The sequence below is a fragment of the Artemia sp. Qi Xiang Cuo genome, chromosome 8 (assembly GCF_049724085.1).
Source record: "Artemia sp. Qi Xiang Cuo chromosome 8, ASM4972408v1, whole genome shotgun sequence".
NCBI classification, from domain to species: Eukaryota; Metazoa; Arthropoda; class Branchiopoda; order Anostraca; family Artemiidae; genus Artemia; species Artemia sp. Qi Xiang Cuo.
In genome coordinates this window covers 57,175,998-57,202,574 of record NC_142801.1, presented here as the reverse complement: position 1 = coordinate 57,202,574, position 26,577 = coordinate 57,175,998, and the positions used below count along the sequence as shown (strand labels likewise).

Genomic DNA, 26,577 nt, shown 5'->3' with positions numbered 1-26,577 from the left:
CTCCCAATTTATAAGGTTTTAAAGATATGCAAATACATTTCCTAAATTTTGGGAATAAAACATTGATATGGCTAAAAAATTCTGCTCAAATAACTGAAATTGCATTTTCAGAGCTAAAACCAGAGAAAATGAAATTAAAAACTGAAAATTAAGCTATAATGTTGTTCTGTGAGAATTCCAATAGGTAGATCTTCCAAACAGGCAAGTTTAAGGGCCTTCTATAGAGAGAAGGAGTAGAGGCAGGTCCTTCATAATATTTACCCAGGACATACTTTAGAGTGGAGGACCATCCTTAAAATCTTCATTGTCCTTACCCAAGTCCTTTGCAAGATAGCCAAAAGTAGCTAAAGTAGAATTTTACCGCTCCAGGTCCACATAATTTGTGCTTCCACATATTTATTGGGGGGTGGTGATATGTCAGACAATGTTCCATGGGAGGCTGTTTTAATTAACAAAAAGTGAGTTTCTATGCCTAAGTTTTCTAAGTTTTTCGAGAAGGGACAACAGCACTCTTAGGATAGCAAATTCTCCATATCCTGATGTATGTTATTTTTTTATATCAATAAATAATACTTTTTCTGTATCCTGAACAACTAGTAGATTTTTTTTTCTTATATTTAAGGGTCCCAAAATCCCAAGACCCCATTTAAATGTACAGTTAGTTTTACAAAGTTATTCATTATGTTTTTATATGTTTGTGGTGATACATTAGAAACATATTCACACAAAATTTCTACTGTTAGTGGGAATCAGAGCACGTTTGCTTCTACACATGCAAGGTATAAGGACCCTACCCCCAATATTAGCCCATGCAACCTTCAGATAAGAAAGTGTCAGAAACTTGGGTCTTGTTTTTTATTTGGCTTAATTCTCCTGGAAACCAAGAAGTTGATGGGTGGGGATGCTTCTTAGAAAATTTGGACTAATAAGTAGGTTATTTGACATATTTCTGGAAAGGGGATCAATCTCACCCCTTGATCAGGTAAAACTACAGGCTTTGAAGAAAGAATTGAAATGATTATTTGTATGATCCTGTTATGTGCCAGTTTATTATAGGCTATAAAAATTACTTCGATCTTAATTTTAGGTTGCAAAAATGAAGATTTCACCTGACAAAAGGTACTTTATTCATCAAATTCCCAAGCTTACCGCCAATCAATCAGATTATATTGAAGTATCAGAATCTGGAAAATGTCAGGTATGCTATAGATGATTAATAAGTTTGGTTTCTGCGTTGTATATGCCCTTGCATTTAAGTGATGGTAAATAGACATTTAAACCATTAATGAAGTTAGCTATAAAGAATAGAGCTTGTACAAAAAAATAATGTGAGTCTTTGGGAGTCAATTACCTTTTCTATCCTTGAAATCCACAAAAATTGGATTTTACACAGCTTTTATGTCTGTTTTCATAAAAAATTAGATACTTAAGTTTCATCCAAAGTGCAACTGCAAGTTTTTTCTCCAGCTGCAGGGGGCAAAAATTTGAAAAGGCAACAGGGGATATATGAATAATACAGGATATTAGTTGGAGGAGACACAGGCCTGAACTTTCTCCTTTCTTGTATTTACCAGTATCAGCTAATAATTGATGTGTTAAGAATGCTATAAGAAGGACACAGGAAGAAAGAAGAAAAATCTACCACCTACATCCAAGCAAGGGGAGGGGATTGGGGAGATTCCCTTTTTAAAGGTGGGTTTAAGTGGCTCCCTCCCCATGTAAATTGAAAAAATCGAACCTAATAATGTAGACCTACTTGTGTGTTTTTTCAATTACCCATAAAAATATTCCAATAACACCCCTTCTCCCAAAGATGAAACATATTTTCACCTATGTTTGCACCCATATCTATTTTGATTGTAACTTTAAAAAAAAAGTAAGGTGTAAGCACAGAGAGACATAGGAACTGCTTGTAATAAATCTTGTGACTCAAAACTTTTGTTCTTTTTCACTGGCTAACAATTTCTTATAGAAGAAACAATCAACTGGAATTTAACTTATGGTTCTTTTTAGTGGCTTAATATTTCATGCAAAAAAAAAACTAATGAACAAATCAGGTTTCAAAAGATGGGTTATTGGCTTCCTTTTTAGATTTCATTTAAGGAATAATGTGATTAGCTTACAAAAGTGCATCACAGATGTAAACCAGTAAAATTAAAGCCCCTTTTTTTTACCACTTAACTACAGGAAAGTAATCCTTCTTTTGTTCTTTGGTAGAAACTTAGAACAATGGGAATAAAAAAAAATCGTAGATGTTTCTACACGCTCACCCTAGAGTAGAGCTCCATAGCCACTTCTCTAACTAAGTAGGATTTTAGGAAAGGTATATGGGAAAAAAAGATAGTGCTTCTAACAAAAACCGGATTTCTAGCGTTGTAAGTTTTCAGGGATTTCTCTTTAGTGAAGCTTGCTTATTATTTCAAATAAATCTTATGTCTCATTATTTTGCAGATTTCCTCTTCATTTAAGACCAAGATCTCTGAGGGCACTGAAAAGCTTCTATCTCTTTTTGAGTCGAATCTTGAAAATGGAACAGATTGGACTGATGGGTCAGTATACACTGGAGTTGCTGGCTATGCATACTTGTATTATCTTATGGAAACCAAACCGAAAATAAGCGGTGCCTTAGAGGTAAATCACAAAGACTGTAAATACATAAAAAAAAATCTACATCAGGAAAACAAAAAATGTCTATTGAGATAAATGTCATTATTTTCTTAAAATAAGCTATAGAGATAATAAACGGATCGAGAGCCAAATCAGAGGGGGTATAGTTTCATTACAGCAACAGATTTTGGTCATCATTTCAATAAGGCTATTAGGCTACTCTTCTTAGCATTTCTTTAGCAAAATAGGGTTTCTTTTTCCTATACAAAGTTTCCTATATTTTTTTACTCTTTCAAAATTTTGGTGTGTTCTGTGAGACGGTAAAAAAAAATAGCTGTGTTTTTCTTAGAGGTCTCTGAAAATTCGCAAAACCTCTTGAAGAGAGTTGCAGTGGAGCAACATCACATCTACCGTCCAAAGCCTGCTAGTGAAGAGAAGTGATCATAAGCTATCTGTGGGATTCACTATGGGCCTAGCTTCAAGAAAAATTTCGTGAAAAAACAGTTGTTTTTTTTCAGACTTACTCAACATTGAATGTTTCTTTCATTTATTTCTTTTCTAATTCCGGTAATTTCAAAGGTCATTCAAAAAGTAAGAAACATCGAAGTTTAGATGTATTTTAGAAATGGGATGTGGCCATCAAGTAGAGGGGCTCCAAACCAACACAATAACGATGGTATTGATACAGTAGTGTCAATAGGCTGGGAAGTATATTTTACAAATGGGATGTGGCCATCGAGTATACAGTATAGGGAGAGGGGCTCCAGACCTGCTAAAGGCTTATTATTTTAATAATTGCTCCAAAAATGTCGCCTGATATTTATAATGCTTTCGGTTTACATCAACATTGGTTTTCCGAAATAGCCCCATCCCCCGCAAAAAAAGCTCTGTGGAGGTGCCTAGGGATGATAATTGTCAGTATCTTTTCAGAGGCGGTTTAGAGGGAATAGAGGGGGCACTTGCCTCGGGTATAGAAATTTTAGGGGTGCAAAAATTTTAAATAAATAATCTAATGGTTATAATCATTTTGTAATTTTGAAAATTTAAATTTTTATTAAAATAAAGTAGAGGGCGCAGGCGGCAGTAAGTATAAGCAAATTGAATCCGCAATTTTTTTTTTTAATTTGGCCTGAAAATTTTTGGGGGATACAGGGGGGGGGGGTGCTAATCAAGATTTCGCTGCGGGCGCAAGAGAGGCCAGAACCTCTACTGTATCTATTACAGTATTAAATCAGAGGTGTATCCGAAACTGAACCTTCTTTTTTAATGTTCACCATTTCGATGGCTAGAACTATTGTTACTGAACACTGTTGAAGTTATTCAAAGCTGTTGAAGTTTGGCATCAGGAACAGATAAAGGATTTGATTTTTTTTTTTTCTCTCTTTTTTTTGCTTGACATCTTTGTATGCTTGAATTTCATTTTTTTTTTTTCTTCTTTTTTTCACCAACCCATTCTAAGCCCCTCTTGTGCTCCCTCTACCCATGGAAATTGAATGATACAGGGTTTATGTGCTTTTATAAAAACCAATTGAATTTAAGAGCAGCTCTGCGTTTGTAAGGACTATGTATCCTATTATCCTCACTTTGTATTTATTTTAAGTTTTTAATGGTTTCGTTTTTCAACTATGCTTACCTGTCCCGTTTCCTACCTTTTGTACGTTTAATCATGTAGTTTCTAACTAGTACCTTTTTGTGGGTTCCTTTTGGGAGGATAGAACACATATTCATGTGGGGGTTAACCGCAGGAAGATAATCGAAAAGCATGTGCAAGTTCTTCATTTCAAAGCAGAGTGTCTCTCTGGCTGCACTACTATTTATATCACATACACACAGATTAAAAACTTAATTTTCTACTGATGGATTTTGATGCATTGTGATGTTGTATGTTTTCTCAATCATTCATGAATTTAGCTTGCTTCTAGTTCTTAGTAAGAATTTCAATTTATTTAATTTCTAAAAAGAATTAAATCGATCTGAGTATCTCTTTACAGACTGCAAGAAAATATGTTGAAAGATCAGTAGGCCTTTGTCGTGGGAAATATTTGCCCCTTCTTACTGGTGATGCTGGGCCATTCACTCTGGGGGCTATTATTTATCATCGTCTTGGAGACACACAAAAATCTGAATTTTATATTGGCAAGTAAGTTCCAGTCTTTACAGCTCTTTTTTTTCTTAGCAAGGCCTGCCATCACTATTACTTTATTTTTATTTTTTAGTGTATGTTGTTACCACTGTGTTATCACTAAATACGATGACATTTTGTATGTGACTCATGAACGGTCGCTACAGGACTATTTGTTTTAGAAATCATTTCAATGCTTTTTAATTTAGCTCTCCTGTTGTGGATTTTATTCGAAAATTTAGTCTTATTAAGGAATCCTTCCTAACCTGTACAATCTAATTTAAATTCGTTTGGGACTATTGGAAATTACTACTAGAGCAAGTTTCTCTTTATTTAACTTAATTCTTGGAGAAACATGGTTAACCAGGAATGATGAAAGATGAATTGGTACGAAGGTTTTCGAAAAAAAAAAACAGGGCTTTAGCTCCAATTCCGATGGTTTATTTAGCATGCTTTCTACTTGGCATAAATATTGCTTGCGTAATTCAAGTCTCCATATTTTTCAAACGATATTCTTTTATTTCTTAACCCCGTTTTGATAATAATAAAGAAAGGTTTTGATTGAATACGAAAATTTGGAATACATGCAGTACATTTTTTGAAGATGACGCATGCTCCGATTTTCACGTTGTATGTGTCATGACATCTAATTTGCGTACGTTGTGCTGCATTCTGAATGTGAATTCTGGGCTACTATTTTCAATTTCGGACTCACTGGCAACTAAGTCTGAAAACTTTTTCTGTACTTTGTATGAAAGGGGAAAAGGGAGTGGTGAACGCGCAGAATTTTATTGTGATGAAGGGGATAGGCTTCTGAACCCCCTCTGCTCTCTAAAAAAAAATTACAAGCGAATTCTATGATAAAATATCGAAAAAATAGTAAATGTTTAGAAATACTAATTCTTGGGAACTTTCCAAACCTTAAAAATTCATTCATTTTGCTAACGATTTTACCTAGGGCACTGAAATCACCTGCATAATATATGTCTAAGGGGGCTATATCTTGCCGTCTGATTCCATGTTCTCCCTTGGCCTTTGCCTGGTTGCTTAGGACAACATCCTTTAAAGTAGTCTACATAAACGGCGTTAACATATAACTCTGGCTAGATGCTGAGTCTAAACCAACTACCCACCTCAGTTGCTACCGTAATAGCAGTAATATTACTCGCACCAATCCATTTAGCACACTCATCTGGTATAGCATATAATTAAAATAATTATAGGAACTCCGCTGAAGCTTTATATATTTTGACTGAAACCATATTCTGTAAAACTCAGGACTAAAAGAGCCCGATGATTTAAAACTTCTCAATTATTAATCTAAGCAGGAAAGCTTGGTCAACGCATCCTCCCCCTTTCTTAAAACTACGCTGTTCTTATCTTAACATTTCATCTACAGCATGTCTTAGTATAATAAGTATCATCATGCTAAGCAATTTATTTCCTACCGAAATCTAATGCATGTATAATTGTTTCATCTACTCTTATCATCTTTCTTATAAAGTGTTAACCACATTACCAAGACTTGCAGTTTTGTTATTTCCTGATCTTATTGGTCTTTTCAGCTCCTTCTTTGATAGTAAATGTTCTTTTGCTTCTAAATTATTATAAACTTTCTCACTATTTTCTTCCTAGAAATACGTTTGCTATATATATATATATATATATATATATATATATATATATATATATATATATATATATATATATATATATATATATATATATATATATATATATATATATATATATATATATAATATATATATATATATATATATATATATATATATATATATATATATATATATATATATATATATATATATATATAATGATATCCTATCATTTTAGGTTAAAGGAACTAGCCAATTCCCATCATATCGACAAAATTGGGACTAAACTTCCAGACGAGGTATTATATGGCAGAGCTGGCTATCTCTCGGCTCTACTTCTGGCGCGAGAAGAGATTAACAACAATGAGATTGAAGATTCACTTGTCAAACAGGTACGCTCTCAGGGCCGTTAGTTTATGGGGTGTCAGCTGGCTATGAGAGATGTCAGCTGGCTATTTCTTGGCTTTACTTTTTGTATGAGAAGAGATTAATAGTAGTATGAATGAAGATTCACTTGTCAAACAGGTACGCTATCAGGGATGTTAGTTCATGGGTTTTTCCCTTCAGCACAGTGTTCCGTTCATCATGAACCTGTTGTAGCACCGTGGATTTATGCTCTGCTTGCTAATACGGAGCACCAGGGTTCGATCCTCGCTGCTGCAAGTCTGGGCGACAAGCTTGCTACTTGTCCCTGTAAAAACATCCAGCAACTGAAACGTCAACTCGACGCCCTATGTGCCAGCAATGGCTCAGGAGGAGCTTTATCCTTTTTTTTATCCTGTTCCGTTCAGATGGCGTTCCCTTCAATAAAGTAGGTAAAAATTTCCTTCTAATCAGAGTTAACATCCTAGCATTGACTAGTAAAGAGTGATGTGTCTCGTATGTGTTAATTTATGTTTCTTTATTAGTTTTTTTTTACCAGACCTCTTCATATAGCATTTGTGGTCGAGGGACTTGAAAGGGGGCTCATTTGATTCAAGGAATTGAACATAGAGAGTCCTCTTCAAGGACTGAAAGTGATTGTAGGGCAATCTGCCCCTCTAGACACAGAAAAGTAAAAAAGAATAACAGTAAAACTTTTAAAGAGAAAGTAAAAGTAAAGTAAAGGAAGAAAGTAAAGAGAAAGTAAAACTTTGGAATTATTTCATCTAAGTCCTATTCGTCCTCAATTTTCATTTGGAGCCTTGTTGAAGCTCAGTGTGATAGGAGATTTACTTATCAAACAGGTATGCTATCAGGAAAATGTTAATGTATGGTACCTATGGCTCTATATTTAATGTCTCTCTTCGTGGCCCTTTTGTTTTCAAAAACTGGAAAGCATTTTTTTTTTATGTGAGACATACCATATTATTATAAAAGATGGTCCCAATACCCTGAGTTTTTGTGAAAGAACTATAACGAATTAATTTATAATAAACTCTAGACAACATATGTTTTCCTGGCGCTGGCTCAAAAAGCTCCTGGTGCTTTTTCATCCATATGGCTGACAAAGTTTCTGTATTGATTTTTTTTTAGGTGTTCAAAGAAGATAGGCATTGTGTTCATGCCTAAAAATATAACCGAACGATCTTCACCATTGTTGCCATGGTGGCAGTTTTTGGCCCCCCCCCCCAGTTTTTGATATTTTTTTTGTATTTTCATTGGCAAATATCTTTTTTTTGTTATTTTTATTGAAAAAAGTTGCCCCCTCTCATCCAATATCTTTGTGAATTGCTACCTCTGTTACCACTGTTGTTGTTAGATGCGTAGTATATTGTTGTTACCTGCCCGAGCATTGTAATGCTTTTCAATATTATCTGATGTTTATTCTAGTAATAAGTCAATGGAATTAACTTGCCTTTAAAGGGTATCATCTTGCTTTACAAGGTCTTACCTAATGTTTGTGCTTTCACAATTTTACTGAAGAGCTTTCTTCTTTTTTTAATACAATATTTAGCAGTATGCCACAATACTAATGGGATGGGTAAAGCATACTTGTCAGCTGCTAGTATCTCATATTCAGCGCCGCATTTGCATTACATATGCTTCATTTATTAAAGCAAAGCTTCGCCTTAGTAGAGCAGCACTCGTAACTCTGTACAACACCGTTGTGATGCCCCATATTCTTTATTGCGTACCCTTTGGAGGATTTTTGCTCAAATAGATAGAAATAAATTATTTGTCATTATTTCAAGTTTTCCATATACCTTCTTCGCCTTCACCCATGGAATCGAAATACAAAATTCATTAAACGCTACAAGAACACAGAACCGTATGTAGCAGTTGAGAAGGAAATTCAAAATCATCATTCAAAGTTTCATAACCACCAGTGGAACATTTACTTCTACAGTAACCGGGAGATTTGTTTTATTAGTTATGTTTTTTTTATATGTAATGTTTGGTTTATTTGTTGATTCCTTTGTTTTGTTGTTTTGTGATTTTTCTTTGGTTTTTCTTTTTGTTGTTTTGCTCCTTCATTATTTTTGTTATTCGACGGGTATTCAATAAATTCAATTCAATAACATCAGTGTTTCAGTATTAAATGATCAGCCTTTTAAGTGTTCAATGTAAAGTTTCCATTTCAAGGGACTACTGGAATGCAGTTATCCCTGCTGGATAATCCTATAGGCTAGTTTGCAGATTCTCATCCTGCTCACGTTTGAGTGTTAGATTCTCAGAAATAGCCTTCTTAATGAGTACAATATTCTAAACTATTTTCTTGCTGAGTATATCACTTTACTTAAAAGCGAAATTAATCTTGACTTAAGGAAAGGTACAAGCTTCAAGTTCTTAAAAAGTGACTCCTATTTGTTGATTTTATTATAGACAAACCCTGTCTCGTTATTTTTTATAGTAGCCTCTGTTTTAAATAAACATTTTGTTTTCGACAAAGTCACCCTACTAATACTACTGCTACTAAACACGACTCCTTACAGCACCAAGCCGCCTGAGGCCAACACAATTGCCCATCCTCGTCCTCCATCCCAATCTGTTCAAAGCACCTCTTTACACCCTCCCAAGAAGTTCCAATTTCCTTTAAATCCTTTCTTACGACCTCTTTCTACCCTATTCAGGATGACCTGCTTTTCGTTTGGCCCTAGATGGATGGCTTAAAAGGACGTTCGTTGCCAATCTGTCGTCTTTTATCCGCAAAACGCATTCTAGCCATCTCAATTTTTCTCTCATTACAACCTTAGAAAGGGGGATAGCACCACATTTTTGTACAGCTCACTGTTTGATATTAGGTCAGTGAAACGGGTACGTAAAACAATCTGTAGGCAATTCCTCTGGAAAACTTTTAACAAATTCTCCTCTCTCTTCCGAAGTCCCTGCCCTTGTTTCAGAATCATTCTTGACCGCTGTCATCAGTATAGCTTCCAATATTCTAGTGGTGGTTCGCAGACTTATCTTCCTATTCTTCCAAACTTTTTCAACAGCGAAAAAACACCCTGGGCCTTGGCTATTCTAATTTTAACATCTTCACTGGACCCACCATATTTACTAATAAAACTACTAAGGTAAGCGAAGGTATTCACTTGATCGATCTTCTCGTTACCCAACATCACCTCTTCACCTTTATTTATTCCTTTTCTAAGCGACTTAGTCGTCTTAACATTAATTTTTAAACCTATTCTTGCATCGTAAACTCTCAGCACCTCCAAAAAATCATTCATTTTGCTAACATTTTCATTTAGGACAATCAAATCGTGAGTTGATTTGAGTCTAGGAATGTTTTACCTCTTGTAACCTTATCACAAATTTCAATATTGGAATTGGTACGGTCTTTGAAAAGAGCTGTAACGATTAATCAATTTTGAGACTTAATACAAAATTGAAGAATATGTTAAAGAGAATTTTTATACCAACAAAACTCAGTTCAACCCAGGTAATGAAATAACCTGTTGTTTGTTCAGATTGGTGAAAAAAAAGTGTTTTTTCCTTCATGATTGATTATCTACAGCATTAGAATGCATCTAGATTTTACGAAAAATCAGATCAGAGATCAGAGTTTTTGAAAGCAAAAGAGCAAAATCCTGTTTTTTTTTGTCATTTACTTACACTGAGGATTTGCTAATAAGAATTAATTTTGCCAACTTAATATGTTTTTTAGGTTGTATCTTCGATGATTTCATCTGGTGAGGACTTGGCTAAAAAACATCCAGAGATTGGAGCCCCTTTGATGTACAAGTGGCATGACTCTTATTATCTAGGTGGCGCACATGGAATGGCTGGTATTCTTCTCTTCCTACTGAAGGTATGTTTCTTTGAACTAGTTTGTGCCTGCCTGGAAGGCTAGGTTAAATAAGTGTTCAGTTTGGACTACAAAGTCAAAATCAGAAATACGAAACCTAACTCTTCAAAGCTCGTAAATTAGTGGCATCCTAATTCGATTTAGTTGTGAACTCTTGTTCCAATTTCTATTCTATGTTCGAACTCTTAAATTTTCAGCAAACAAAAAGTAAACTAGTGGTATTCAAATTGGATTGTGACCTCGATTTACTGGCATCACAGATTAAATTAGTATTGCCGTACACTCATTTGATTGTGGTCCTGATTTAATATATACATTAAAACAGAATACTCTCATACAATTCATAACTTTGTAGGCAGCAAAATTACGACGTTTCCGAGTTTCTGATTAATAGTCATCAGAGGCAGTATTAGTTACGATTAAGTGTTGGGTAGACCGATATCTGTATAACAAATGGAATTTAAAGTGGCTTCTAGTAGCGCATCGTCCTAGCCGAGGGTTTAGCGCGCTAGACTTGAAATCCTTTGTCCGTGAGGACAAGGGTTCGAGTCCTGGTGTCGCAGGTCCTTTGGTTTGGAACGGGGGTCAGTGGCGTGATTCTGTAAGCTCAGCAAGAGTAGACCCATCTCTAAATGGGTACCTGGAGAAATTTGGGGGGAAAACAAGGGAAACGTTGGATGATTTGCCCCCAACGACGCTTTGAACTCCCGGCCGAAGGCAGAGAATCAGGAGATTGGTACTTGCGCTATGCAGACCATTGGTCAGCAAGCGAAAAAGTTTCTTTTTCTATTAGTACGGCCTTTGATCGCTACCTCAAATCTAAGATAAAATAAAGGTATTCCGTTAGTTGTCTGATTTCCAATCCAGTTATGATAAGTCATGAACTTTACAAATCGGGGCCGAACTTAGTAAGAAGCGTAAAATGAAATAAACAAAGGAATGACAAATATTCAGGATTTAGTGATAAATTAGTATTCAGACATACTGGCGTGGAACCTGGAAGATTTCAACTTCCGAATACTTTTCCAGTTAAAATTTCTAAAAGTTTACCATAAAAATACTTAAAGATAGATAGATTGATTTATTCCACAATAAAGACAAACGTTGCAAGGTTCTAGACTTGCAATGGTCGGAATTTTCTTGTTGGATAAGCCGACCTCTGTGAGGCATGTTTATTTATGCCGTAGATTCTAGTAATCTTGATAGCCTACCTGGATGCAGCTACGCATAATCATTGGTTAACTTCTTTATTAAACCAAATTTATTGAAAGTCAGAAAACCTGTAAATTTCATCGTTTACAAATTTCATTTGTAGTTGTGGGAACGTTCAAAAGCTATGGTGAAATTACTTCGTATATGTTCAAGAATAATTGATTGTGAATAATTACCGCCCATGTTGCCGTGAATAATACCATTTTGGGTTGTTGTTCTCTTCCAATAATACCATTTTGGGTTGTTGTACCCTTCCAATAATGCCATTTTGGGTTGTTGTACCCTTCCAATAATACCATTTTGGGTTGTTGTACCCTTCCAATAATACCATTTTGGGTTGTTGTACCCTTCCAATAATACCATTTTGGGTTGTTGTGCTCTTCCAATAATACCATTTTGGGCTGTTGTACCCTTCCAATAATACCATTTTGGGTTGTTGTACCTTTTAAAAGTGACAACCATTAATGTTAATATTGCCAATAACCATTTAAAAATCATTACCGTAAATTTACCGCAAATTACGTTAAAATACTTTTTCGTAAATAACTCATTCGTATTGCCTTAGATATACCCCGATGTACCACTAGAAATACTATTTGGTCTGCTTTTAGGAGTAGAAACCCAAGAAACTGATACTGCTTTGTGCTATGATGACACGTGACTGGATGCCCCAATGTTGTGTCAGTCATAGAATTCTGAGACAAATTTAGTTTGCTAAAATGGTGTTCACATGAATGTCTTGCTGGATTTTCATTTCGTAGACACGTGTCTAGCGAGACATATGCCGTCCAGATAGGTTCCATTAACACTAGTCTCAGTGCTTGGTCTCACAAGTCACAGCCAAGCACCCAGTTTCAGAGTCTGAACTCTCTGTATAGGGTTTGAAATTTTACCAATAAGGAGGCTAATCTTGTCCCCGTTATCATCATCTATGCTTAGAAGTGTTGTTCACATGTGTATCTGACTTGACTTCCATGCCAAAACAAGTGCCTGGCTGTACATCTATGTTTAGGCAAGGGATTCTAGCTGGATCATCAGGTGAGCAATGCTTAAAGGTATTGGAAACCGGAAATTATTAGGACAAGTTACGTATTAGTAGTTCTGACTACCAAACTGCTTACTATAGTTTTATGGATCGTAGCTACGTTATGCAACTAGGACCTATAAAATTTCACTGATTATTTCTTGTTTCAATCCTCGAAGAAAAAACCTTTCTTGCAAAAAATCATCAAAACCTGATTTTCGCTCTCTTTTATAATTAAGAAAATGAGATTAAGGTTATATGGGTTTGGACCAGAATGGTTAAAGGCGACATTGAAATATTACAATGATATTAAACGGTGACTTAGTATTACTGATTATAATTAGAATGGAAAAGGGCATTTCATGGTCGTGCAGAAATGTCTTTTCTAAGATTTAATCTAAAACATGCCTCAATTTATTTGGTTTTTCCTGTTTTTGTTATGTATTGTGATTGGAAAGCAAGGAGTTTTGAAGTGTTGTGATACAAATCAGTGTCGTTTTGGCCGCGGGATAGGCTCGTGAATTGTTAGGTTGATAATTTTCTTTCTCCTTAAAAGAGAATAAAAATGTGCACTAACAAACGAACTGAATTATTCTATTAGTTTCTACGCGGGATGCTCTTTTGGCTGATGGCAGCTAAAACAATTCTTTTTTGTCAAAGAAGAAAAGAAACATATACAAAAATCAATAAATGCAGCTCTTCAGTCAAATACGTCTGAAAACTGGTTCAAGGGATAATCTAAAGTCATTTGTTCAAGAAGGATGTTTGCAAGGGCACCTGATAGAGACCAAAAATATGTAAACGGTGCAAAATCATGTAACACCTGGGAAACGTTTTCTACAAATTTTTTGATTTATTAAAGACCCGTCCCCCAGAAAATATTCCTGTCGGAGTCCTTTCACGCTTCTGTTCTCCGGCAAAGGCCTAGATAGCTCACTGGACATAAGCAAACATGTTAAGAAAACAATTCTTACTTCATAATATGCAGAATAGTTATAGTTAACACATTTTGCATGGGGATAACCTTTATCCTCACTTCTTTCGTTGTTTTACACTTTTTCTACCAAATTTCTGAAAAAAAAGCATGGATTCGATAAGGTGTTTTCTCAGTTTTCAAAATTAATGGTGAGACAAATGGGATCTACAAAATTTGTTTATAGATGCCACCATATACAAAACACAGGGGTGTCAATACAAATTAAAAACCATCAGCACCATCTAAATTATTTGTCATATTACATGTTAAAATAAGAGCAGTGAATAATTAGGTTAGGTTAGGCTAAACTAGGTTATTAAGGTGGCTGTTGGGTGTTTGTTTGGGCACGTTTTTCAAAACTAAACAACGACCTAGAGAATAGACACAAAAAAGTCAGAAATTTGGTAGAAAAAGTGTAAAACAGTGAAAGAAGTGAAGACAAAGGTTACCCCTTTGCAAAATACAGTAACTATAATTGTTATGCATATTATGAAGTAAGAACTGTTTTCTTAACATGTTTCCTTTTGTTCAGTGAGTTATCTAAACCTATACCTTGTTCTACGACAGTAGATGTATTAACCGGATCGAATCAAATCTTTGTTCTCCTTCAAGGTGGGCCAGTGGTGGATCCAGGGGGGAAGGGGTGTGAGGGGGGCGCGTGCCCCCCTAGTTTAGTCTACAGGGTGTAATTTACTTAATTAACTCAAGTTTGCATTAACTAAACTTGCTCCTAACACAAGTTTATCGGATCAACCTATTTTGCGCCCCCCTCCCCTAAAAAAAATCCTAGATCCGCCCCTGAGGTGGGCAGAGGGAAGCCTAGAAACATTGAGTCCATGACCTAGGCTTGTTTGCTTGGATTTCCATTTGTTGCTACATTTTGTTTTGACAAAGAATTATTTCTCTTTCTTCCTTGTAAGTTTTTCGGTGACTTTGAAAGAACTGACAAATTAGGCTGAAAGGGTATGTCAGCATGTATTGCATCCGTATAATTATTCATGTATTTTTTTTGTAATTCTTTTATTTTTTTATTTATTTAATCCAATATTTTGCTATGACTAAAGTACTTATAAGCTTTTACCAAGGTAAAGGTAATTCTAGTATTCCCAATTTCGCAATTTAAGCCTTTTATTTTCACTTCAATGTGAAATTTGAATGTTCGTCAGGTTTATGCGAAGCCTTTGTTTATGCTGAAGACCTACATTAGGGTCAGACAAGTGCCCAAAGTATATTTCTGTAAATGTTAATGCTGTAGGGTGGGTGTGTAAATAAGCTGGAGTGTTTAAATTGCCTTAAATTTATTGGAAATTAAAATATAACATTAATCTATGAGACATAATAAAAAAACAAATGTTCCCTTTTTTGCAAAAGTTAATAGTCTGTAGAGGGTACTAGTATTAGTTTGCCTATTCATTCCATTTTGTATTGTTTATTTTTCTTCGATCTGTCAGCTCTGTTTGTTGGTTTCAAAGTACTATACCACTGTGCTTTAAAATAATATATTCCCCTACCTTGTGCTAGTGTAGTGGAAGAAACTGTGCCTATTGAAAATAGGGTATACATGTTCAGTCCCTCGCTGCGCAAGGAATTTGTTAGTTTCCATTTATTCTCATAATTTTTTTTTAATCTTAGTTTTAATTTTTTAAATTTTAGTTATAATTCGTTTAATGCATAATATATGAGACTAAATAAAAAAACAAACAAATGTTCCCTCTTTTGCAAAAGTTAATTGTTAGTAGAGGGTACTAGTGTTAGTTTCCCTATTCATTCCATTTTGTATTGTTTATTTTTCTTCGATCTGTCACCTCTGTTTTTTCTTCGATCTGTCCCCTGTTTTTTTTTTTCGATCTTCTTCGATCTTTATTTTTCTTCGATCTTTCACCTCATAAAATATCCTTAGGCACCAAACGTATTTCAGTCACTCAGAATTGTGTGTTTCTTGTTACCGAAATGTTTCTTTATGTCACAGAAACGTATATACAGAAACTTTCGGAACTGAAAAAAAATTTCGAATCCACGATAGCGAGCATAAACGTTATGGTCTTTGATTTAACGGAAGCAAGACTGAGTTCATGGTATTTAATCGCCGCTCACATTGCCCGACAAATGTTCAGCTAGGTGAACATGTTGTTAAAGCGTAAGATATACGGGAGCCAGCGTATTCCCCCCCCCCCTTTTTACCATTAAAAATCGGCAAAAACTAATTTCTTGGTAGTGCATGTTACCAACCATCCCCCAAATATTTCCTGGCAAGGCTCATAATGCCCTGCCTTGTCTTTCCCCCTCTGTGCTGGTAGAAACGTGAATAAAATGGCTGTCTCAAAATTTTTATTGGATGTGCTTGGAAAATGAATGGGCTTGGGAGGAGGGCTGCTTTCCCTTCAATTCTTGACTCTTAAAACAAGGTACTAGAACTTCTAATTTCCAATCAAATTAGCTCCTTTAAAAGTTTCGATGATATTGCTAGCTTTTATACACTGGCGCTACCTATGGTATTGCTTATATGCCCTTTTGAAAACCTGAATGCATATAGTCTTTTTTGTTTAATTGAAACTCCCACTAAACGTTCCCTAAAAGTTTCACCTTAATACCCTTAGTGTCATTAGTTACAGTAACTGTAACGCTAGTATTAATAGTAAACACATGGTACCTTCTGGCTAGTTCAAGATCCGCCGCAATTTACTGTTAAATGTCTTACTTAATAATCAAAGCCGTTCTTGAGATATTGCTTCGTCATCTTTTTGAAAATCTACCTGCTTGTAGTTCGTTTTGATTTAGTTCAACATCCGCTTAATATTCCTTGACTATTAAGAACTTATGCAACCAAACTACTGTTCATCAAAAATTTTGAATAAATAATCAAGTCTTGTCCAAAATTTTACTTAGAATCCAATATTTGGATTCTCAAACAGAAAACTGAAAAAGTGGGAAGATACCAACCAATCTACAAGTATTGGTACATACATTATAACGGTTCTAGGTGTTTACCCCCTAGCCCCCTGGAAATACCCCCTCGCCTGGAAGTCCTCCCCGTGGAAAATAGGGTTTTCCAAATCTGAAAATGATTGAGTTTTTATTTAGTTTCGTTGAGAAGTGCTAAGCAAAGTGAAAAAGAAGAATTTACACACCATAAATATTTTAAAAGCTTATCCTAAAAATAAACATTTTAAAATCCATTTTTGTTGAAAGACTTCATATGAGCTTCTGCAATTTTTGGCAGTAGCGGGTACTAAATTAAAAAAAAAGAATAAGAAAAAATGTAGACGAAGAATCATCAAAATTAAGCTAGAAACATATGGCACCAAAAAGTTTAAGAAAGTTTAGCTTTCCTTTGAAAGCATAGTTGGCTTTGAAAATTATGTTCTGGTCTTGAGAAGGCGTGGGGGTCGTCAGCGATATTCATGTCAATTTAGCTCCCTCCCTCTCCTCCCCGCCTCATCACCAATAATAAAGGTAAAGACTGAAAATATACGTGGGAACTAAGAAGAATTAGACAAGTCCCAAACAGTCATTTAGTTTGCATTTGAATGGTCATTGAAGCTTGGAAAACTAGGCCATTGAAGTGCATTCCTTTGGGTATCTTAGCCCCCTCCCTATACACAGATCTACCACCTCTCCTTAATAGTAGACGAATTTTTAAAAAAGCTTATTATTCTTATTAAACGGCGATTGTGTTTCAGGAGTCAATTTTATAGAATTGGGACAAAAAGTCAAAACTTTAGCGTAAAGAGCAAGGTCTTGAGGAGGGGACAGTTCCTTTCATATACGTAATAATTTCTGTCTGTTTTAAGTTTTGATGTTGCTCCTTACTTTCAGTTGAGAACTTTTTTTAAATTTAAATTCTGATCGTTTTTAAATAATACCCGGAAATCCGACTCCTCCTTCATAAAAAATTCCTTCCCCCAGCCGGAAAAATTCCTCGGTGGAAAGTTCTTTTTACGTAAAAATACCCCCCCCCCCCTTCAGGGAAACATAATTCTATTCTAGCTGAAATTCAACCCAGAAAATTTCTTGCAGACGATCTCGGGTGAAAATTTTTCTTAGCGTACTTTAATTTGGAAAAGACTAATTTCTGATTGTTTTTAAAATCCTGCCGCTAATCACCTCCTTGGTGGAAATTTTCCCAGCAAAAGGTATTTTCCAGCAAAGGTTTTTTTTGGGGGGGGGGGCAAAAGAAACTTTAAAAAAGGCATCGAAAATGTGATATCCAAGGGGCTACTCTGGACAGGCCATTTGCTCCCTAATTGACATCAACAGAATTTCATAAAAATCATGAGATAGTGTTTTCTATGGATATATTAAAGAAGCTCATTAAAAAGCCAATAGTATAACCGTTTCTGAAAAAATCGGATAAAATTAATTTTGAAGGTGAGTCATGATATTTTAATCCTTTTATAAGGTCTTTAGCAGCTCACCGGGAGTTCCAATAAAACTCAAACTTTGTAGCTTTAAGTTAGGTATTCTTAGGGCTATTTCTGTTTTTGCAGAATACTGCCATCTGTTCTGGTTTTTTGAGGAAGCATGTTCAACCGTTTACAGTCAGAGTGGGATTATTTCAGACACCTTTTAAGAGATAACTTCGGACACTTTACTGAAATGTCTGGAATAACCCCCTTGTGGTAGAAAACGTGCATTTTTACTTTGAAAGATTATTAACTATGTTATTTTACCTAGCAGTCGAGAGCTTTAAACTTCTCCAGATAATACAAAATAAAGCTATAAGAGTTCTTGGAATTTTTCTTCATTTTTCTATGCGATTTGAAAGTTTCTCAGAAACAAATATTCTCTTCTTATTTCTTAATATATTTAGCCTTAGTCAACTTAAACAATTACTTTGGAATGATAGTATTCAATCTCTAGCCAATTACTTTCAATTTTCACAAGTTCTTGTCACCCACTTGCTTCTTCGGCTTTAGCTGGTGAGATTTTTTTTTTATGGAATGTATTAAAAAGGTTGCCAAAGCCGTCATCTTTGACAAGTCACTATGCGAAAAGCTGTGGAAGAATTTGGTATTAAGAGGACAACCTTAAAAGAATATTTTCAAATATCAATAGGGAAATAGCCATTCCAGACGAACACTCCTCTTCTCCAGCACCCAGCAGTGGCTCTTAAAGTGATGGCTATCACTTTAATTTGCCAAAAAAAGACCTTAAAAAGCAAGTGTTTAGTCCTGAGTTAGAAAGATTGGTAGTGGAATATTTTGAGTTCCCTAGGGTGCACTTCGTGCAACGTATGACAAGAAGCACCCCTCCTAGCACATAGACCAGCTGATTCAAATAGATGGGTGAACAGTGGCCTGCTTTTACAAACAATGGAAGACTTTGTAAAAAAAAAGATGGATAATAGAAATCCCACTGTTTTTTCTCCTAGACAACCGCGACAGCCACTTAGATTCAGTTTGATCGACCTGTGCATTAAAATGCTTACCTTTTGACCCTACTGGTCACACAAGATGCACGCTTTGAATGTTGGAGGCTTCGAACCCATTTAGTAGGAACTAAAAAAAAAAAAATGAAAGATTGGCGTTAACTGAATCTGGGTAAACACATATCTACTTAAAAGATGGTAGAGCTCTCTTGTCATCCATCTTTGAAAAATGTTTTCCCTTAAAACGTAATTTGATTAGTCAGTTCTACCGGTATGTATCCTTTCATTCGTGACATTTTCACGGAAGTGGCTTTCTTTCCTTCTTTAATTACCGGTAGGCCGCTCTTGCATGGGGGATTAGCTGATGAATCTACTTGAGAATCGCCAGATCCAGATACCAATATTCTCACTGACAAAAGTCAAGTTTGGTTTCTCCAGAATTGCATAGACGGAACACTGACAACTGATGGAACACTGATGGAACACTGACAACGGGTCATAGAAATCATTTAGCAGGTGGAACTAGAATATTGACTGACAAACCAGAAAAAAATTGAACTGAAGGACAGGCAGATAGCAAAGAAAAGGATGAGTAAGCGTGATTATAAAGCCTAAAAAAGGGTTGGATAACTAAAAACAACTCTTAAGACTCCCAGACTGCCTCTTCTAAAAGGCGCTGGTAGCATCAGACGAGTTTAATAACAAATTATGAATTATGTTCGAGATATCAAAAGGTCGCCACGTATTCAAATTTAATCTTTCGTCCTACAATTGTCGTTAAGACTCAAACTCAAATTTCTAGTTTGAAGTTTGTAATCATTTATTAACTCGACTGACTGCATCTTTTCACTTTTATATTGAATTAGATGTCCATCTGAGTCGATACTTAAATAAACGAAAGCTATATTTAATGTGTCCAAATTCAGCCTTAAGAATTTTCGGAGTCTCCGTACTATATGGGGTGATCTCGAACAGTGAGCAAAAATAGAAAAAATGATTTTCAAATGTGTTTAAAGAAAAAAAATACGAATGCTGGACCAAAGAAACTTCAGGGCAAAACAGGTAGTTTGAGACTTCGAAGTCACCAGTCGATCAAATAGGTTCCTGAACATAGCTTCCAAAAAGTAGCTGTCCGGGATAACTCCGGTCTCCTCTACAGGAGGAGGTCTGCCCCTTCCTCATTCACACCTCCACATCAAGGTCGCAGAAACTTCAGAGTGTGCTCATTAGATCAGAAATTGAGAGTTCTGGTCCTTTTTTTAAAGTCTAGAGGGATTGGAGACCAACCAGCCGTGTGGGGCTAGAATTTTTCGGGGAGGGGGGGGGGGTGTTTTCCGTGGGGAGTATTTTCTGTGAGATATTTTCCGGGGGGGGGGGGGTAAACGCAGGCCACCCACTTTAACAGCAATAAATAACTTTCAATTTTCCTTCTAATGAACATCTGGAATTATCCTGGGGGAATATGACTAGAAGATTTTTGGGGGGAGCGTGTTTTTCTTGGGAAATACACAGGGGGGGGGGGGAATTTTCGGGGTATACCCCTAGACCCAAGATACACTGACGTACCTTAGTGTACCGATTGGTTCAAATCTTTGCGCCACGCGTCAAACTCCGAAAGAATTTTTGCCAGGAATTCTTGGAAAACATACGGTTTGCAAGTTGTATTAAAGTTTAAATTTAACCGCTGTATCCTAGCTAGTGTGTAGAATGAATGTGTTATGCCCCATTTGCTCGCCCTTGCACTATTTTGGTTTCTTCTTACTGCTTCGGGTATCAAGGATATACGGAAGTGTTTTTAAAAGTATGCGAAATATTCACTACAGCTGAAACTGTGGACTAACAACAGCTCCATATCCTCGCATTAAGGAGTTGCTAGTTCAGTGTCCGGGGTGCAGAAAAGAAATGAGAGATATCGGAAGCAGATTATTGGTGAAAGTACCCTTGAAATTATCTTTTGAAGATAATGTGTTTATTCCAGTGCAAGATTGGCCTTATTTTTGTTATTTATTGTCAGTTCTTCTTTGTTTTTTTTTTTTTTTTTGTATTTTCTAGAAGATATTAGTTTTTTTTTCCTTATATTTCTTTATTATTCTATCAGTGGTGTATTTTTCTATTTATGATGGGCAATAAATCTACATATACATTTATAAATTAGCGTCAAAATACATTAGTATAATCTTAGGGCCGAGGAAAAACAACGCTGACATACATCATGCTATAAGTAGATATATTCCAGGTAAAAAGTCTACTTCTTGGTAAAGATCTGGAAAAGATTCAAGCTACCGTTGACTACTTGGTGGAGCTTTGCTACCCAAGTGGAAATTTACCGTCATCTCTTGGAAGTGCCACGGACAAGTTGGTGCAATGGTGTCATGGTGCTCCAGGATTCACTGCTTTACTTATTGAAGCTTCCAAGGTAAATTTAAATAATAGCACGCTTTGTTGTCTTGTGGTGCATAATGTCCGGTGGCCATTTACTGACAGATTGGAGTAATAAATACATATACCATCTTTCAAATTAAATTTTGTTTGAAAAGGTTAAGGCAGAGAGAGAAGCGGGGGAGGGGTGTGGCAATTTTGGAGAGTGATATCGGAAGAGGAAAGAAAAAGATCGAGAAAGAAGAGGTAAAGAGGAGGAGATTAAAAAACAGGAGAAAATGCCAACTAATAAAACCACATGAACCAGCTCATATTATGAAAAAAAATAAGGGAAAACTCTAAAAACTTGAAGAGTGTAAAAAAAAAAAATGCTAAAGACATGCAGGGACTTAAATTCTTGCAGAGACTTAAGTTAATAGCCTAATCAATTGTTCTTTTTTCTACATTGTGTACATATACGTACATATAGAAAAGAATACAAAAAAAAATGGCAATTTGGAAATGAAGAAGATTTATTTTGCGAGGTAATAGGCTTGGGACTGTCTGTGCAGGATTTCGACTCTTGTTGATGAAAGAACATCATCGAGGGCTGAAAATCACGGTGTGACAAACATGGCCAGGCATTGTATAAAGTCTCTCTTTAGACTGGAGGTTCCAGAAACTCTCTGCTGTCTGGGTTTAAGGTATTTTAAGCATTCTGACTTAGACCTGAGAATATGTGTTGGTCACTATCCGGTATTGGTTTTGAGGCTAATGGTTTTCCTGAGGCCAAAATAATTTCAATGATTTAAAGAACATGAAAATTCGAACTTGGAATGTTATGAAGTTAAAAAATGACTATTGTATCGACATTTCGACTGACGAATTCAGACGATTCGAACTGGACTTATTAGGCGTTTCAGAAACTCATATCCCAGGGGTAGGAAGCATGAAATTAGGTGATCTAGAATTTGTTTACTCAGGCAGGAATGATGGGGTACGTAGACAGGGAGTGGGGCTAATGATGAATAAGGAAGCTGCTAAGTCTTGTTTAGTCTGGGAAGGTATTAATAATAGAATACTAATTACTCATTTTATGACTAAAAAGTTCAGGGTATCAGTTATAGTAGTATATGCCCCTTTAGGTCCGACTGACGCAGATACTGGTTACTCAGATGAATTTTACTTGCAGTTACAGGGTCAAATAAAGATAGTCCCAGGTAGAAATGTGGTGTTTTTACTAGGAGATTTTAACGCCCAGGTCGGTAGAAATAGGGATAGATGGTATCCTAGCGTAGGTAAATTTGGTGTAGGAAAAGAAAACAGCACTGGATACAGACTTTTGCAATTTTGTAGGTAGTAACCATCTAGTTATAACCAATACGGTGTTTCTTCATAAAATGGCCCATAATTTGACATGGCACTCACGTGATGGTAAGACAGCAAACCTTATTAATTATGATGTAGTAAACCGAAGACTGGAAGGGTCAATACTAGATATTAGGGTATATAGGAGTGCTTTTATTGATGTTAAAAGTAAAGATCACCATCTAGTAGTGTTAATTTAAAGCTGAAATTATTGAAGGGTAACTACCTCTCGAAAAATTATGATGTTGGTAGACTCCAGGATGAGAATTTGAGAGAAACTTTTCAGGAACGGTTGAATACTAAATTTGAGAGTTTAAAATTTGACAATGTTGAAGGTGGTTGGAATAATTTCAGAAATACACTTTGTGATGTTGCTGATTGTGTTTTTGCCAAAAAAGGTAAGACTGTAGCTGGGCATACTTGTGAAAAGGCTTTTTTTTTAATAGAGAGGAGAAGGGGCTTGTGCAAAAATTATATTAGTGATAGATCATATGAAAACAAAAGGAATGTAAAGAAAGTGGAGAAATCATTAAAATATGAACTAAGGAGGTGTGAAGTAGAGGTCATGGATAAAATTGCCGTGGATCTAGAAGATGCAGCTAGACGGCATAATAGTAAAATATTGTACTGCCATATTAATAAATTGAGAGAGAACAGTCAATCCGGACTTGTCCCAGTTAAAGATAGGAAAAAAATTAGTGATAAGGAAAGGACGGGGCCAGAATTAGCGATGGGGAAAGCATTAAAGAAAGATGGACGTAACAATTTGAGACTGTGCTAAAGCAATGTAAAGCTACAGGACAAGTTATAGGTGAAAATGAAGAAGTGGGTGATACCATTAATGAAAAGCAGGATTTGTCCTGTTAAGAAGAATTAGCGGTAGTACTAAAAGGATTAAAAATGATAAAGCTTCAGGTGTGTAATGTGTGGTAAATGAGTTTCTTAAATATGATGGCTCTAAGGTTAGAAATAAGTTACTGAAGATAATAATAATAATAATAATAATTTATTATAAGCCAAAAAACAGGCCATACAGAATAGAATTCTTTATCACACTCCACAAGAAAAATAACATAAATATCAAGTTTCACTCATTGATGTCAACGCTTCATTTACGTATTTACATAACTGCCTGATTGACCTTTTTACAGTCGTGTTCAGGCTCCCCCGGCACACCCACTTACCACCCCCAAAAAACTTTTACCTTAATAGAGAAAGTTGCTGGCACTCGGTGAGAATATGGGCGACATCCTCAATACCTAGGTTACATCTGGGGCAGGAGTAATCCGCATTTGCATCTGGGGCCACCCTATTTCTTTCAAATATTCTTTTTCTATTTTTCAGTGGCAGGCAATTCGCTCGGATCTGAAACCAAGTCTTCAATGTCTCCCCCAGTAATCCTAGTTTAAAATAATATTCAAATCCAAATATATCTTTTACATGGGAATAAAACTTCAATGTTTCAGTTTTTTTAACTGCCTGGGTCCACATTTGTAATTCCTGTTCTTTTATTCTTTCTACAATAATACCAAAACACAACTCACCCTGATCTGAGGGACCTAGCCCCTCATTCCAAATATATGATAATCCTAATCCATCTAAAACATTTTTTATTTGACACGGCCACAATCTTTTACGTTTCGACCGTAGCATCTCTACATAAGCTGCTTTTGCTAACCTATCTTTTGACAGACTTAGAACTTTTAGCGAGTACCGGATCATCTGTGCTATCCTACACATTCTAAGCAAAAATATACCTAGGTCACCCTTTATAGCCTGATTGTGGGTCGTTACGTGAAGACCAATTAATCTCTTAAAATGTTGCAGCTGAATTGATTCCAATTGTGGTGCCGGGTCATGCCCCCAAAGTTCAGCTCCGTAATGGATAGTAGGCAAAACTTTAGAATTAAAAACATATTTATGCATTTTTAGATCTTTTATACTTGAAAGCCTTGAATTACGTAAAATGGCAGCTGAAACTGCTTTCCCTCTCTTAATCATCTGTTTTACATGCTCTTTCCATCCTTCTTTTGCTGAAAGTGTTACTCCCAAATATTTAAAATTTTCGCTCTCTTTTACTTTTCCACCTTTATAATAAAATTCTACTTTTTGATCATCATTATTCACACGAATTCCTCTAAAAACCACAATCTCAGTCTTTTTAATTTCAACACTAGGATGTTTCTATCTAAATATTCTTCTAATATACTCTGTAAGTTTTGGACCTCCTCTGGTGACTGGCCTATCAACACTGCATCATCAGTAAAAAACAACAGAGATAACTTCAGGTTCCTTATTGACACCGTAGGGGCCCATACCTTTTTAAAATGGTCAACAATATCATTTATATACAACGTGAACAACCTAGGCGAAAAACTACTACCCTGTTTTACTCCTTTTCTAATTTCAAACGGTGACGATAATCACTTCCCTCAAACTCTAACTATACCAGATGTCTTTATATACATATCAGCTAAAGTCCCAACGAAAAGTTTTGCTAAGCCTACCTTTAACAGTTCTAAGCACAGAAAAATCCTATCAATACTGTCGAAGGCCACTTCTAGATCTAAAAATGCAACGTTTAACCTATTCATCCCTTTTGCATATTTCTCTACAAGCGCCTGTAGGACTAAGACCCTATCAATAGCATTATATCCATCCCGAAATCCTGCCTGCTCCTCCTTCAAAATCCTATATTTTTCTAACCAATGAGCTAATCTAGCATCTAGTGTTCTTTCTAATATTTTGCTAAGACTAGGTACTCAAGATATCGGTCGATAATAACTGTGATCCGCTGGGGCTCCCTTTTTGTATAGCGGCAAAATCAAGGATGTTTTCCACGGCGATGGCCATTCTCCGGAAGCCAGAACTGAGTTGAAGATAGCCAAGAAGATGAGCATAAATAAAAGTTGGAATTGTTTCAAGATCTTTGTTGGGACTCCATCGCTACCAGGTGCTGATCCACTTTCCACGGCGCTTATGCATTCTTCGATTTCCTCTTCTGATGCGGGTTTTATCAAATCATAATCGTATTTCTTTCAGTGGGAAACTGGTCTCATTCTCTGTGTTTGATAATTCGTCGCTAAACCAGCAGTCAAACGAATAGTCTTCATGAACCGCGTCCTTGTAGTATGTAGGCCATGTTTTCGGGTCAGGTACTTTTGGCTGAGCTATGGAGGCCCCTTTTTTTATCTTTCTCCAGAAAGACCGTGTATCACTCTTTTCATAAAACTGAATCAGCTCCTCCTTACCTTTTTGAATAGCCAGTCTCTTCTTCTGTTTTAAAAGGCCTTTATACTCCCGGCGAACATTTTTAAACCTTGTTACTAGTCGAAGCCTATTTTCCTCTATTTCCTCTTCCCTCAAAATCTCCATTTCTTTAATCAATTCTAATTTTTTTACTCTACATTCCTCATCAAAAAATTCTATATCCTTACAAACTCCTTTATTTCCTAGAACTGGGCCTGCTATTTCATGTAAAATCTCCGTGAACTCTTCTATCAATCTATCATGGTTATTTATCTTCTCTAAATCACTTAACCTTATAGCTACATCATCCTCTGAAAACGCTTCACTTAATTTAACATTTTCATCTGTAGACCATTCCCTAGGTATCTGACGTCTTACATTTTTATTATAAATACGACTTTCACTTGAAATATCCCTCATTTGGGGAGCACTCCTTGATCTAATTT

General features: G+C 35.8%; 1 protein-coding gene across 1 annotated transcript in view; it reads left to right on the top strand.

Moving 5' to 3' along the window:
- The window catches only part of LOC148949599 (glutathione S-transferase LANCL1), a 97,428-nt gene that overhangs the window by 9,474 nt on the left and 61,377 nt on the right, over window positions 1–26,577 (top strand). The window contains exons 2-7 of the mRNA XM_089093029.1: window positions 1,088–1,198; window positions 2,452–2,631; window positions 4,599–4,747; window positions 6,584–6,737; window positions 10,436–10,579; window positions 21,393–21,572. Of these exons, the coding sequence (XP_088949155.1) occupies window positions 1,097–1,198; window positions 2,452–2,631; window positions 4,599–4,747; window positions 6,584–6,737; window positions 10,436–10,579; window positions 21,393–21,572 (909 nt within the window). The 5' untranslated portion in view covers window positions 1,088–1,096. The remainder of the gene's footprint in view (window positions 1–1,087; window positions 1,199–2,451; window positions 2,632–4,598; window positions 4,748–6,583; window positions 6,738–10,435; window positions 10,580–21,392; window positions 21,573–26,577) is intronic.